The sequence below is a fragment of the Lupinus angustifolius genome, chromosome LG18, assembly GCF_001865875.1.
Source record: "Lupinus angustifolius cultivar Tanjil chromosome LG18, LupAngTanjil_v1.0, whole genome shotgun sequence".
Classification (NCBI taxonomy): Eukaryota; Viridiplantae; Streptophyta; class Magnoliopsida; order Fabales; family Fabaceae; genus Lupinus; species Lupinus angustifolius.
In genome coordinates this window covers 14,830,399-14,845,913 of record NC_032026.1, presented here as the reverse complement: position 1 = coordinate 14,845,913, position 15,515 = coordinate 14,830,399, and the positions used below count along the sequence as shown (strand labels likewise).

Sequence of the window (15,515 nt, the reverse complement as noted above, 5' to 3'; positions counted from 1 at the left end):
CTGATCGACATCAACATATTTGTGTAGTTGGATATTTATCTTTTTAAATATCTATTTATTCCCGTGGGTGCTGAATTGACACCATTCCCTTTCACACACTTCAATTTCCCCGCTCTCTCTTTTTCTTTTTTCTTCTTCTCCCATTCTTTCCTAACTATATATTCGTACCCATAACAAACGATATTCTCCGTTTAGGTTTTCCTTCTAATCTATCCATCTTCTATTTCAATTCAGGTACCCAATTTTCCCCTTTTATAACCTATTCTCTTTAATCATTTTATTATCAATTCGTTAATTCTTTTTTCTGATTGAGATAGGATGAGTAGTGAATATTTAAATCTGAAGGACCAAAGAGAATGTTCTGGAAAAGGGAAAAAGCTTTGGAAGAAGGTGAAGTATCAACTGATTGAATACCACGCTTTACCTGCTTATTTGAGAGATAATGAATACATTCTAGGTCATTATCGATCTGAATGGCCAATGAAGCAAGTTTTGCTCAGCATCTTCACAATTCATAATGAAACTCTCAATGTTTGGACGTACGTAATCATTCCTGTAATATTATCAATTTAATACTATTGTTTTACAACGTTTTCTGTTTTCATATTTCTACCTCAATTCAAATGCTTTTTTTTTTGGAAATCTTATAAGCATTTATTTCAATTATGGGTTTTGTGCTGCTCGATTATATTGTAGAGTACATTTTGTAACCCTCTATATAACAATATATGTTGTAGTTAGCTTTCACATGTTATAGAAACATGTATGTAATGGCATAGTCGCTCCAAAATTTTGGGTCTTTATGTATCATGTCCTTCCTTGTTTGAAGTATTAGGAGAACATGTCCTTATGTAGCAGTGATAAATGAAGAAAGGAAATATGGCTATATACAGGCATGTAACTTGTAAAATATTGGTTGTTTTGTTAAAGGGTAGCCCAATGTTGTAAGCAGCGATTATTTAGAATCCATGAACACTGGTTCACAAAGCATCAACCTCGATTATGTATGTTTTATGTTAATTTAAAATCAAATAACAATTTGCTTCCCATCATTGCATCCTCGCAAGGATGGTATATCTTGTACAAGGTTAATTGGACGTAAAAATATTGTCCAAAATTGTTGTGCTCTAGAGAGTTAAAACAAAATTGTCAATAAGTGAACTCTGCCTTCTTTCTTTCTATTTTTTGTAGGAGTTTGAACCCGATCACTTTTTCACTTTCATTCTGTAAGAATACAGGCCACAAGAATGTTATTGGTTATTTTTGTATGCATTCTTTTTTCGTCTGAGATTATTCCTAGTTTTCTTGTTCTCAATCACAAGATGACAAATTGTTACCTCTTGCAGGCATTTGATTGGGTTCTTCCTCTTTCTCGCTTTGACAATATACACTGCCATGCAAATTCCAAAGGTTGTAGATCTTAACTCGCTACAGCATTTACCTGACATGCTAAAAAATGTCGACCTGCCCAAATTACAAGCAGAACTTTTAATGTGCCTCCCTTCATTGCCTGATTTTCACAGACTCGGGGAGGAATTGAGGACTACATTTCCATCAATCCCAAGTTGGCACGTAAAAGAACTTCTGTATAATTGTTTACCTGAAAGATTTTTCAGTGACAATCACACTGATATTAGTGTTCTGGTAATTCCTGGGGGAGAGGCAATAAATGTTAAACTAGCTTTCTCGTTTGATATGTGTTATTTCACTTTTTGCTAAGTTGTGGATAAAATCTTCTTTCATGGTATCCACAATGTTGAGAAATAATCAATTGGGAAAATTACATTGACCTCGCCTGACTTATAAGTTAATTACATTTGGCACCCCTTTTATTTCAAAAGTTGGAGGATAGTATAATTACAATCACCTCTCCTCTAGGGGAGGGTGGGAATGATAATTGAATCTCAGGAATGGTGAGTGTACTTTTTAAAACAATAGGGGTGCCAAATATAATTAAGTCAGACCTCAAGGGAGGTTAGTGTGATTTTCCTATTAAATTGATGAGTTCAAATTATGAGATGTAAGTCTCACTGTAATACAGTTAATAAAATGGTTGAGCAATTTATTTTATTTTGTAGAAAGTAAATCTTAGAATTAGAGTTGGTAGAGGAAAAATACTGAATGATAGATTGAAGATGGCAGTTGGTCAATAACCTCCTTCCTGGAGAGTGGAGCCTTCTTTCAGCTTTAAATATTTTATATATGTCAATACAAAAGTTTTGCAGTTTGTTTGTTCCTTTGATTTTATGACCTGTTTATATCAATGACTGATTATGTTTTGGGAGCTCATGCTTATTTCTTTGTTGATTATGTGCAGCATAATGTAAAAGAGGACCTGGCCAACATAATAGCACCACTGATGATTAGGCCAATTACAAGGTGGCCCTTTTTCGTATTTTTGGGGGGTGCCATGTTTTGCTTGCTAGCTAGCAGTACTTGTCATCTCCTTTCTTGCCACTCTGAGCGGGTATCGTACATGATGCTGAGGCTTGACTATGCAGGAATTGCAGCCCTGATATCTACCTCTTTCTATCCTCCAGTATATTACTCTTTTATGTGTTATCCATTCTTCTGCAACCTGTACTTGGGATTCATTACCGTGCTGGGGATTGCCACCATGTTAGTTTCTCTCCTTCCAGTCTTTCAGACTCCAGAGTACCGCACCATCCGTGCGTCCCTCTTCTTTGGGATGGGTTTTTCTGGTGCATTACCTATTCTGCACAAACTCTTTTTATTCTGGGGCGAGCCCGAGGTGTTTCTCACAACTGGGTGTGAGATTCTGATGGGTGCTTTCTATGGCATTGGAGCACTGGTTTATGCTACTAGGATTCCGGAGCGATGGATGCCTGGGAAATTTGACATTGCTGGACACAGTCACCAATTGTTTCATGTATTGGTCGTGGCTGGGGCATATACTCATTATCGTGCAGGATTAGTTTATCTCAGGTGGCGTGACCTTCGAGGTTGTTGATAATTGAAGTTATGAGCAGATCAGCTGTTGATTGCTCTGCTGTAAAAATGGTATGTTTCAATTCGTATCTCTGTAGGGGAAGAATATAGTACCTGCCAAAAAAAGATTAACTATAGTTATTATTACATAAGACAAAATAGATGTAAAACTAGTAGAAGCACATTATGGCATGGCATGTAATCGAACTTCAGAGGATGTACTTGATTTCAGATGGACCCAAAAGTAGTTGCATGCTATCAAGGAAACAACAGAACATAATTTGCTTTCAACTAGAATTAAATTACATTGTTTTTGTACGCATAAGTAAGCTATGTCATTGCACATTTGCACCAGTAATTTCTATAAATTCAGAGTGTCGAGTCATATTTGCTCTATATGACTGAAGTCATAGCTTTGCTCAAAGCTACAGATGGGAGATGGGGTAACGACGGTGAGGTGAGTGTTACTTGTGGCCATGGCCGTAGTTGAGTGACGGTTGCCTTTGATGTCAGCCAAATGATGGTGGAGTTGTTGTGATGGTGAACTTTTGCAATGGGCTGTAGTAGTTTGTAAGCTTCTGGTCCAACTTTGTTAGGTGATAGAAAAGTGTGTCAAGCTTAGCTTCTGTTTTTTCCTTCTCAAAGCAACCAAACTGTGTCTATAAGGTTTTAACTTGTTCAATAGCAAGTCTCCTACTTGCGATTGTACATCTCTTATTTTACTTAACAGTCTCCAAAATTTATATGGTAAGCTTTTAGTAATTTGGTTTAGTGCTCGTTGGGTTGGACCGTACCTACCAAGCCCAAAATATCCAATTGAGTTAACTTTTAATTGTTTTTAAATATAACAAATTACACATAAGGGTTATTTTTGAGTTGGATATTGGAGAGAAATACTTCGGAATCATGAAATATACTTGTAAGATGACTCTCACGTTCTCCATTTTCTTTCATTCCTTTCTAAAAACTAACTCACAAATAAACAGTAATTGAATATTAGTATTTGTTTATAAATTTATGATCTGAAATAGTTCTATTTTAGTTGTCACTATACCAAAACTATGTTTATAATTTGTGTTGGCACATTGTTTTGGCTCTGCTGCTGTTTCTTCGGTTTCATATAAGAGTGGCACTTAAAAAAAGTTAGTCCAACCTTTTTAACAAAAAATAGGCCAAATTTAATATTTTCCTTTGATTTAAAGATCTTGTTTTAAAGAATATTCTTAAATATTATGTAATTACTAAAAAAACCAACTATAAAACATACTGGGTTTAACTTGCCCTGGCCAAAACAGGCTGATTAACCGATTTTGGTAAACATTAAATTTGTGCTCTATCAGGCGAAGTATTCTATTTACACCAGATAAATAGAATTATTCTAAATCTATTTACACCAGATATTGTCATCTACTTCCATTATTGGACTCTGAATTTCATTAACATGCACGGGCACATATTAGAGAACCCCGAAACAAAATAACCTTAAACTAATCTTAAAAAAATGAAATATCTTTGTAATTTGTGTTCCTTAGTGAGGAATATAAAAAAGTAATTTGCTTATCTTTTAAATAAAATTAAATACATAAAAACAATGAACTGATCCAATACAAAACACTTTTAACCTTATTGGATTGAATCAAATTTAAAATTATAGCTAAACCGATCCAAAAATTTATTTTCATGTTCGAATGTAATAGCTTATTTGTTGAAACGGAACTGAGGGTATCCCCACAAACAATGCTTGTTTTTGTTCAAGGGTGAGCAGGACCCGGTCCTACCCTCTAATCCGGCACGGCCCGATCATGATCAGGTCTAGGGTTGAGCCCGGGTTCAAAAAAATAGACTCAGACAATATTTAGGGCCGGGTATGGACCAAACATGACCCGTCCCATGGTAACTCGCTCATCATGTTTGTATGTATTTCTACTCAAATGTGTATAGAGTAATGATACCTTTTTGGTTGAAAGTATCATTTATTCTTTAATTTTTCCATAATATATACATGAGTAATAGTATGTATATACATATATCATTTTATATATCAAACTATATATTCATAATAATAAATAATATTGAGAAGACTTTATCTAAAATGAGTATGCATTATATTTAATCGGGTCTAGGGTCGGGTCGGATTTAAAGGCCGACTTGATCACTATTTAGGGTCGAATTAGCTTCGGGTCCGGGGCTGGGTCCAGGTTCAAAAAAATGATCCGACCAATATTTAGGGCAGGTAAGGACAAGCTTTAACCCGTCTCAACTCGACCCATGCTCACCCTTATTCAATATCATGTGAAGGTCTAGTAGAGTAGGAGACTTCAGAGATAGCATTGGTTATTCCATTCCCTTAAGGTTTATTTGAGAGTTAGATTTTGGAGTGAAATGAAATAGAAGGCTTGTGAGTCATGAAATACATTTGCTCCAATGCCAATAAAAAGTAACCCACCCAATGGTATTTAACATCCAGAAAACTGCCAAATAAAATGCATCCCAAGCCGAAATATCACAAGTACCATCCCGTCCCGAACCATCGCAAGGAAAATTATAACCAAAGATGACTCTCAAGCCTTCTTTTTCCCTTCCTTCCCCTCTAAAATTCAACTCTCAAACTAACCCTAAATTTTGGAGGGGAATGCTTGAGAGTCATGAAATACACTTGTGAGATGACTTTCAAGCCTTCTATTTCCCTTCATTTCCTTTCAAAATGTAACTCTCAAACTAACCCTAAATGTAGTGCATAGTAAATTGAACATGTAGCTTAGGAATTTGTCATCATGTAGAGAAATTAAGTGTCCATTTTAAATAGTATTTGATAGTCAATGCAGAATAATGACTATATTAGGCTTGAGTGTCTAGCTAGCCATGAATCACCCTATATCAAATATTCTCCAACTATTGCAAACGATAGAGAGGCTAACTGAAGTTTGTGTCCTTGATGAGCATTGATCTTCAAGTTGCTCATAAATCCTTCACCTACCACGGAGTTTACATTCCCAACAAACACCTTAAATTATGTTGGAGGTTCAACAAGCAACCTAAGAAATTGTGTCAGTCTAAGTTGTAAAATAAATAAATAAATGTCAAACTATGCCGCTCAATTTGTTCTATTAACTTGGCCCTAAAGTTTCATAGTGCTCAAACCATTTGCACTCTTTAAGTGCATTGTATGACAAATGGTGCTCAGCATTGAGACCAGTAATATCTTGATCTGGTTGTCCAGGATCTGGTTTGGTTATCAATTTTGGGATTCTTCAATTTATAGCATCATAAGATTCGTAAAGGAATATTTAGGGTCTGCATGTATTGCTTAGATGACTCAAAAGCTTCTAATTTCCATTATTTTTTTGACAAAACTCAACTCGCAAACAAACTGTCTGACGTGAATTTTCTTGTCAAGCATAGGGTAGCTCTTTTTCTCTTCTTATAATTGCTTCTCAGCTGTGTTAATTGCAATAGTATTATGTACTGTACAAGTTTAATACAATGAATTCAGCCAGTTATAGACTATAGTTTCAAGTGGAAAGAGGTAGATGAGATAAGGAAAAAAGTGAAGAGTAAGAACAAGATAAAGTAGGTGTAAAACATTGTCAAATTCTATACACTCTCCTTAATATGCGGATCAGACATTGACCATGCAGCTTCCCTTGCTGACCAACTTGGCAGATTTGGCTTTGGTATTTAGGATTATGTAAATAATTTCTGAATCCATTAAATAGTGTAAAAAAAATTATACAAATTTTCTAAAATAAAGGCAAAAAATGAAAAATAATAATTAAGGATGTAGTTAAAAATAAAATATAAATATGTAAAAAAGTATAAGAAACAAACACAACCTCAAGTAAGTTGATGTTGGAAATTTAAACTTGGTACTTTTGAAATATTTAATACTTCACTTTCTAATAAAAAATATCTTTTTAACTTTCTTAAAAATACTCTTACACCAATTGTTAACCTTCCTCTATTATAAATCTAAGCTGAATTTTATCCTTAATTAGTTATAGGTGAGACTTGAAATATGCTATATCACTCAACAAAAAGTATAGAATTTAATTCTTAAAAGTTGATAATGAATATATAGCTGTATTGATTATAAATCGATTAGGAAATGGGGAAATGATGTAGACAGTAGACATCCCGCTGGAGTGTTTATGAATCCTCCTAAACGCCAAACACTTGTACTGTTGCTACAACTCATTCACATAATTAATCTTCTTTTTCTCCCATTTTCTTTCATTATTGGGTTGCAATTTGTGTTAATAACTACAATTTATTTGTTTCCTCTTAGGACTGGGAAGGCTTCTTAAATCATAATAGCCCCCCTGAGATAATACAACGTGCAACAAAGGGTTATTAAAAAATAGAATTTATAAGATACATATCTGGATTCAATTATACACAAAATACTAATGGAACAAGTCCTTGAAATTTTTAGAATGGGTGTGTACATTTAATCTCCAAAGTTTGAATGTTGAATCGCCAATATTGAAAAAGAAAATATAGATCCTCGTAATGACTATTATGAATGAGTGGCAAAGTGGATCATGTGACATAGTATATATAAAAATATTATCGTGCACGATCATGTGACTTCCACTCATAACTCCAAGCTTTCCTCTCCTCTAGATCGAAGACCACTTAAAATTAACATTGATAAAATAAGAATAGCATAATAAAAAAATGTATGTCCCTCAAGTCCCAACCTTAACTATAGAGTAAAGTAAAGAGTTGTACCCAACATATAAGGATCCATTCAATCTAGACAAATAAAATTACTAACACTACCAACTAGAAGTTGGTATAGTAGTGTATGAACCTATTAAATTTGTAGATAGACTAAAAAGTTAATAATTTAATTCTCAAGAATAATTATTGTTGGATGGATAATCATACACTCTAAGAAGATTAATTCTTTATTATATGATGAGATAATACATTTAGTTATAAAAAATTTAACAAACAACATCCATTTTCAATTTCAATACCAAAGCTTTACCCATCAAACTTAAAGTACACAACCCACCCAATTTCTAATTATCTAATTACTACCCATGTACTTAACAACTAGAATCAATGGATATTATCCTACATGAAAACCAAAAACATCACAGCCTTGGCCCCCTTTTAACCCAAAAAAGGGAAAAAAGTATTGTGGGTCAAAATCTGGTCTTCATGCTTAAATCTGATGAGTGATCAGTGGTACTACTAAATAATATAATGATGAAAAATAAAGTAGAATTATTGGCATATTAAATGTGTAAAGTGTAGTATTAAGGTTAAGACATAAAAGTGAGAAACATAAGATAGAGTTGGCAGAGTCACGTGTCAGTGTCCAATTGGGTTGGAGTGAAGGCAGAAAAAGGTAGTCAAACCAAAACGTACAGTCAAAGCAAAAACCGTCACGGTCGAAATGCTTTGCTGTCATTTTTTTCCTAAAATAAAAAAGTGAACCCTTTTTGGTGGCCCCTCATCCCTTTCGATTCTTTAGGTTTTTTTTGGAGACTGGGGTTTGTCGTTATTCTATTTTTTGAATCATATTTTTCATTTTCTTAAAAAGAACATCTTATATTATATATTCGACTTGGTAAAACGAGATGTGGCATTGAACAACATAAGCTATTTTTTATTTTTGTCATAGATGGGTCCACTAAATAGTTTTTAGCTTTTTACTTTTTTTACATTGGGGCTATCGTAAGGTTAATTTGTCCCCGTGTGTTTTTTCATGGACTTGTGTGAAACTCCTCTGCCTTTCTTGCTTCGTGCTAGATAAATTGCATCTTTATTCATGTAACACGAGATCGAAAGTAATTATATCTTTTTGGTTAAAAATATTACCTTTTCTAATTTTGTTATCTATACATTTTCATATATCAAATTACACGAATGATGTATTATATTGAAAAGACTTTATTTAGAAGTCTATGCATTATATTTAATTAAATATATGATTAATATCATATTTGAAGACCGACACAATTGACATCTAGAATCAGATTAACTTCAAGTTAAAAATAATAATAACAAGTAAGGGATAAAACCTTACCCAACTCATACTAGCTCAAAGTGAGAGGGGACATTAGTGTACTTTTAATTTTGGTAGTTTAGATCATAGTGTAATTGTAATTTAAAAGATGTTGGTAAGTGGCATATTTATTAGAATGATTATGATAAAGTAGCAGTTGATTAAGTAAGAAAGTAGGAGTTCATGGCGGTAGGTTAGATGACTGCACGGGTGGTGCGTGGGCCGAGACCCTCTTCAACAGATTTTTTTTCTCTTTCTGGAAAAGTTAAAATTAATTAATCACTTTTTCTCTTAATTAACTTGCTTGTTATTATCGCATGAAATAAAATATTCCCCAAAAGAATTAGTGTAGTAAAGGAGCGTTTGGATTATTTTGTGCTTCTTCTTTCTTCTCATTGTTAACTCATCTATTTCCCTCTCTGAATTATTTCTTTCTCTTCTACCTTTCAATTTGTCAGATTTCATTTTACTTGTTCGTAGTTTTAGTGGTGGCCTTTGTAGGGTACTACTCTTCTGTAATTCACTGTTTGGTCTAGATTCTTTTTTCGGTTAACCCACCCACTTTTTTTTCATTAACTCAAACAACCTTTGATTATATGTTCATGATGTGAAATATGATGCCTTGTTTTTTTACCATACAAAACAGATCAGATAAAGGGTCATTCATTATTTGTACAATAATAAAGCAACTTAGTTTGTGGCTTGTGAATACTTTCACACACTCTTTCTTTTTCTTCCTTTTCACACACCTCATGTGTAATGTCCTTTGAAGAGTGTTTGTCATTGCTGTGATTTTTGGGGTTTATAGGTTTCCTTCTACCCTTTTTTTCTCTCTGCTTTGCATCTTTTCCAAGTTGTAATTTTTTTGTTTTTTCTCTAAAAAAACGGTTTTTTCTCTCCAAAATGCCGATGTATCAGCCTTGTAAGAGGGACACGGTTGTTGTTGGGTATGAGGGTGGTGGTGATGGCCAGATTCTAGATCTGGAATCTGCAGTCAAAGACGGTGTTTTGGGTGGTGTTGACGGTGGTGTTGTGGGAACTGGGGTTTGTAAGAAATTGGATCTATCAGAAATGATTGAAGAGCTTGATTTATCTGAAGTTCCCACTGTTTTCATTTGCCCAATCTCTCTTGAACCAATGCAAGACCCTGTTACCCTTTGCACTGGCCAAACCTATGAGAGGTCTAACATTCTCAAATGGTTCAGTTTGGGGCACTTTACATGCCCCACCACAATGCAAGAGCTTTGGGATGATTCCATTACCCCAAACACCACCCTTTACCGTTTGATATACACTTGGTTTTCTCAGAAGTACTTGCTCATGAAGAAGAAATCAGAGGATGTGCAAGGACGGGCTTCGGAGCTTCTCGAGACGTTGAAGAAGGTTAAGGGTCAAGCTAGAGTCCAAGCACTCAAGGAGCTTCACCAGGTGGTGTCTGCTCATTCCACTGCCCGCAAGACCGTGATTGATCGAGGTGGAGTATCTATTATGTCCTCATTACTTGGTCCTTTTACTTCACATGCAGTTGGTTCTGAAGTCATTGGTATACTTGTAAGTTTGACACTTGATTCAGAATCCAAAAAGAATCTTATGCAGCCTGCTAAAATTTCATTGATGGTGGATATTTTGAATGAGGGTTCAATTGAGACTAAAATCAATTGCACACGACTGATGGAATACTTAATTGACGATAAGGATTTTCGGTCGGAGATTATCTCAAGCCATAGCCTTTTGGTTGGATTGATGAGGTTTGTGAAGGATAAAAGAAGAAGCAATGGAATCTGTCATGGACTAAGCCTTCTCAAAACAATATCCTTGCATCAAGAAGTTAGAAATTTGCTAGTTAGCATTGGGGCTGTTTCTCAATTAGTTGAATTATTGTCTGGTTTGGAGCCTGATTGTTTGGAATTAGCCCTTTGTGTTTTAGATGCATTGGCATCTATACCCGAAGGCAGAGTTGCTTTGAAAGATTGTTCTAACACCATACCCATCATGGTGAAACTATTGATGAGGATCTCAGAGAACTGCACCCAATATGCATTGTCAATTCTCTGGTCTGTGTGCAAGCTTGCACCCGACGAGTGCTCATCCGTTGCCGTGGATGCAGGGCTTGCTGCAAAACTCCTCCTTGTTATTCAAAGTGGTTGCAATCCGGTATTGAAACAACAATCTGCTGAGCTTTTGAAGCTGTGTAGTTTAAATTATTCAGATACCATCTTCATTTCCAAGTGCAAGCTCACCAGAACCTTCCAATGACTGTGAACTTAAACCTGGTAGTGTCAACAATTTGTAAATTTGTGGGGCAAGAATGAATTGTCAAGATCAGCCACTGAACTCAAATAAACCCCAGGGCATGACATGGGGTTAAGGTGCAAGTCTCTCCTGTATATACAACCTTAAGTATTTTGATTCCAACAATTCATTTGAACCAAGAAGAATCATTATGTGGACATTGACACACCCTTGCATAACTGCAATTACTTATGTGGGTTACACTTTGTTCAATGTTTTTTCAATAAGCCCCATCAAGAAGATACCAGAAATTTTTCTATACTACTTTGGGGTTATATGGATGTTGAAGTCATGCTATTGTTGGATAAAGATACTTCTTAGGAGAGGCTGATCACACACCCAAGTTGGAGCTTGCAAGTTCAATTGTAATTGTTCAGGAGTTGCTTTGCTCCATAGTTCACTTGTATTGTATTTTCTTCCTCTTTGAATTTCAATAGGCCTCCAATTTTCCATTAGAAATATTATTGGGAATTTTGCTTTTGATCTCAAACATGTAGAGACTAGAGAGTGTGTGATGTATGATCTTCAATTTTAATGTGTACAATGGAAACAAGCCTTCATTTTTCATTTATTTTTTCTGCATTGACATTGCATACACAATAACCAAATCTTAATTTTACTTGACCCTGACATGACATGTATTCTTCAAATTGTGATAATTGAGCTTATTTATTCTGACATCAACTATTGGTCTTTGAAGAAAATGTAGAGAAATGGCAGGGTGTACCTATGACCACATGTGCTTAAATTTAATGGATGACTAGACATCTGGGTAGGTGCATAATTTCTCTTACCCCATTGTGTTAGGATTTGAGGACAAAGACCCAATGTTACCACTCACTGAAACACTGGCTGATGGGAAAATAAAGGTTAGAACTTTCACTGAATAGGACCGTTGAATTGCAGTTTGGCTTCTGGAATACCTACAAATCAGAGAACAGCTATGCCTACTATCTAACTGTATGCAACTACTGCTACTACTATGCAGAAGCATGTGTGAAAATATCTATTTTGCATAAAAATAAAGAGAGAGAAAACGTATCTATTGTATTAGTTTTATACACTATTATAACAACATTTATGTTTAATCTCTGATTATTAAGTATTTAAGTATAGATTAGAAGCTTTTTTATATCTCTCATTTAAGTATAGATTAGGATTATAAAATTGTATAAATGTAAAATGAAATATGTAAAGGGCCCAGGAGTGTGGTATTTTCTTGCTAAAATTTGTTAAAGGAAACAAACTTGAATATTTGAAGGGCTTGTCAACATTTTTTGTACCTGTGTATCAAGTTTAATAATTTATCTTATCTATTTCAGCATGCTGATCCAACTAGTAATTAGAATTAACAAGACAAATAAAGCAGGACTCACGTGTAAAGATTCCATTCTTGCTTCGTGTGGTTGACTCGTATTTACATGAATACGAACTCAGGAGAATAACCCAACTTGGAGTGCAAATAATGAACTAGTTATTCCCTTTTTCTGGACCATTTTAAAACATGTTTAATAGATTGTTCTCTAGAAGCTGTTATTTTCATTTTCTTCACACCTTGTTTATGGAAAACGTGGCAAAATGTCCATAATCAAAACATTTTATTTATAATTAAAGAAAGAGTTGAGAATATAAACAAGGATAAGCTAGCACCATCAACCTTTAAACAGTTGTTTTGTTTACACAACGTCTTTGAACTTCTTTTTGGTTATAACATGTTTGAACTTTGATAAACTATAATGAGGATATTTCTTTTAACATCTGGTTACTCCTGTGAATTGTTTTGGTTATCGATTAAAGAAAGGAGTGATCATTCGACAACATTTGAAATGTTATCAGACGTGATTATTGTAATTATTCACAGAGGATATTTCAATACTTTGTGGATCGTTGATTGAGGAGGACTTGTTTTGAGGGCTTGCATGTCCCTAAGTATTGGGCTCATATACAGGAAGTAGAAGGCAATACCACAATAAGTTAGAAGTATAGAACTTAAAGCAAAAAGTGGAAAACCAACTGAAATTCAATATGATACATCATACATGTGATTTTTTTTTTGTACTATTAAATATATTTTTTTACCTTTTTTGACAAGAAACTATTTCTTTTCGGGATTCATGATTGTCCCTCCAACAAATGTCGTTCGTAAGAATCAAACATTCGACCTTAGGGATACAGTGAGAACTTACATCACTAGAATATGTCACCAAATTAACCTAAAGGGGTTCAAGTGAAAGGGAAAATAAGTCATATACCAAATATAAAAAAAGTTGATAGTTTCAAATATACCAAAAGATTTATGTTTAGCCATGTGAGTTAAAACCATACTTATCAAAATCATATTGGTTGCTTCAATTGGAAAATCGATCTTCATATTATTACGATACAACAATTATATGAGACATGCATACATGTAATCATATCATTCAAACCAATTTTTATTTTACTTTATCAATTTGACTTAATTTTTGCAAAAAAGTAAAGCAACACTATTTTTATTTATACTTGTAAAATATTGTTTATCACTAAAGTCACATGTAAAAGTATTTGTCACCTTTTTTTAGTTTTTCAACATTAGTTTAGTATATTATATGATTAGTATATTACATGTCTATAACTAATTTCACCTATACACAATTTAATTAGTTAATCTCATATTGAACACTACCCAATTTGGTTTAATCACCTGTATAATATTAATAACATTCACTTAAAGAATTATGGACAATATTTAAGGATGATAAAAATTTGTATAAAAACATATATAACATATTATATTTAGAGACAAATATACTTATATTTTTTTATATTATCATTTAGAATTACATTTTAATTATAATTAAAATTTAATGTTGTGTACAATTTTCATTCCTTTATGGGCCAATGCTACCCAGCCATCGCCGCCCAGGTTAAGATGCTTATCCATCCAACTACAAATGTTGAGTGTTGACCACTGTGATGTTTTGCATATGTCACTCCTTACGTGCATGAATATACATTCCGCCGACAGTCAAACATCAACCGCGTCTAAATCCCCGATAAAAATGTGTTATCTCAAAGTATGTCTTAAATCAATCATATTATGTCATATTAATTAAAAAATTAAATATTCATAATTTTATCTATTTTTATTTAATTGTAATTAGTTAGAGACAAATTTTAGGACATGTTTAAGGACAGTAGATCCCATAGCTAAATCCCCAGCTGCTCCACTCATAGGTTGTTACCCTTTATTGACAATCAAACTCAATTAGTAACACATGCACCTTATAATTCTCCTCAATTTCCAAAAAAAAAATAAACATATAAATAACTGAATACACCACACAACTATCACGTACTCTCTCTAAATTTCTACCACCATGGAAGATCATTCCTGCTCTTATGCTTCGTCAACAACTTCATACTTATCCCAAAACCCTAACGATGGAAAGGGTCTAAAAAATGGTGACTCTTTTCAATCTCAAACAGTGCAGAAATCACAAGCGAAGGCGTGGAAGAAAGGGCCAGTGGCATCACAGACGAAAGTATACAAGGTGGATCCTATGAACTTCAGAGACCTAGTTCAACAGCTTACGGGTGCACCTCAATTCAAATCTCAAACTCATCATCCCTACCTGAACTTCAACCACTAAGGAAAGTTCGGGGACAAATGTTTCACAAATTGTGTCACTACATGTATTACAAAAAGTATTTTAAAGTTAGAAAATTAATAATTAATTATTTTTCTAACCAATCATATCTTATGGTATTACCGGTAGCATAATTTATGAGACAACCCATGAAATTTAGTGGAATTCAATTTGTCCTCACTTTCTTTTTCCTCTCTATGAAGGCCCATGAACAATTACCAGCATCGAACCGGGCTTGGTTTTATGGGCTTTTTAATAATGTTACCTTTCTTGATTACGTTTACTTCGTAAGCTGTAAACGCAGATAATGTTGTCCAGCATGAAACTATTTTATATTTTTATGTGCCTTTTCTTTAAAGCTTTCTATGAGTTTTTTATTTTACTGAAAATAAAATTAAAATGACTGCTATTAAATATAATTAGGAACATTTAAAATTTTATACAAACTACTTCATACGTAAATAAGTAATGATTTAATAACAAACTTAGTTATTGTTACTATAACACTAACAGTTTAGGATGTTAAGAGCCAACGAAATTTTTTGAGGTAGAATGCTACTATTTTTGTCTCCAAGGTTGGGATATTAGGGAGGCATTTGGATAATAGGTCAAAATCTAAATTCCAT

At 33.9% G+C, this 15,515-nt stretch overlaps 2 protein-coding genes and 1 long non-coding RNA gene across 4 annotated transcripts; 2 read left to right on the top strand and 1 right to left on the bottom strand.

The window, feature by feature from the left end:
- LOC109333043 (heptahelical transmembrane protein 4-like) lies at positions 113–3,267 on the top strand. 2 transcript variants are annotated; one of them, XM_019568280.1, is made up of 4 exons: positions 113–234; positions 318–539; positions 1,347–1,410; positions 2,318–3,267. In XM_019568280.1, the coding sequence occupies exons 2-4, from the start codon at positions 319–321 to the stop codon at positions 2,969–2,971; spliced, it is 939 nt and encodes a 312-aa protein (XP_019423825.1). In that variant the 5' UTR covers positions 113–234; position 318; the 3' UTR covers positions 2,972–3,267. The 2 variants fall into 2 exon arrangements, with proteins under 2 accessions (XP_019423825.1, XP_019423824.1); XM_019568279.1 differs by having other exon boundaries at positions 1,347–1,644.
- LOC109333044 lies at positions 125–15,365 on the bottom strand. Its single transcript, XR_002105968.1, has 4 exons — positions 15,155–15,365; positions 9,855–9,862; positions 1,478–1,485; positions 125–137 (listed from the first exon to the last, which is right to left on the bottom strand). It is a non-coding gene; the product is annotated as an uncharacterized LOC109333044 (long non-coding RNA).
- LOC109333042 (U-box domain-containing protein 30-like) lies at positions 9,373–11,833 on the top strand. The gene is made up of 2 exons (XM_019568278.1): positions 9,373–11,291; positions 11,326–11,833. Exon 1 carries the CDS (start codon positions 9,872–9,874, stop codon positions 11,222–11,224), a length of 1,353 nt encoding a protein of 450 aa, XP_019423823.1. The 5' UTR covers positions 9,373–9,871; the 3' UTR covers positions 11,225–11,291; positions 11,326–11,833.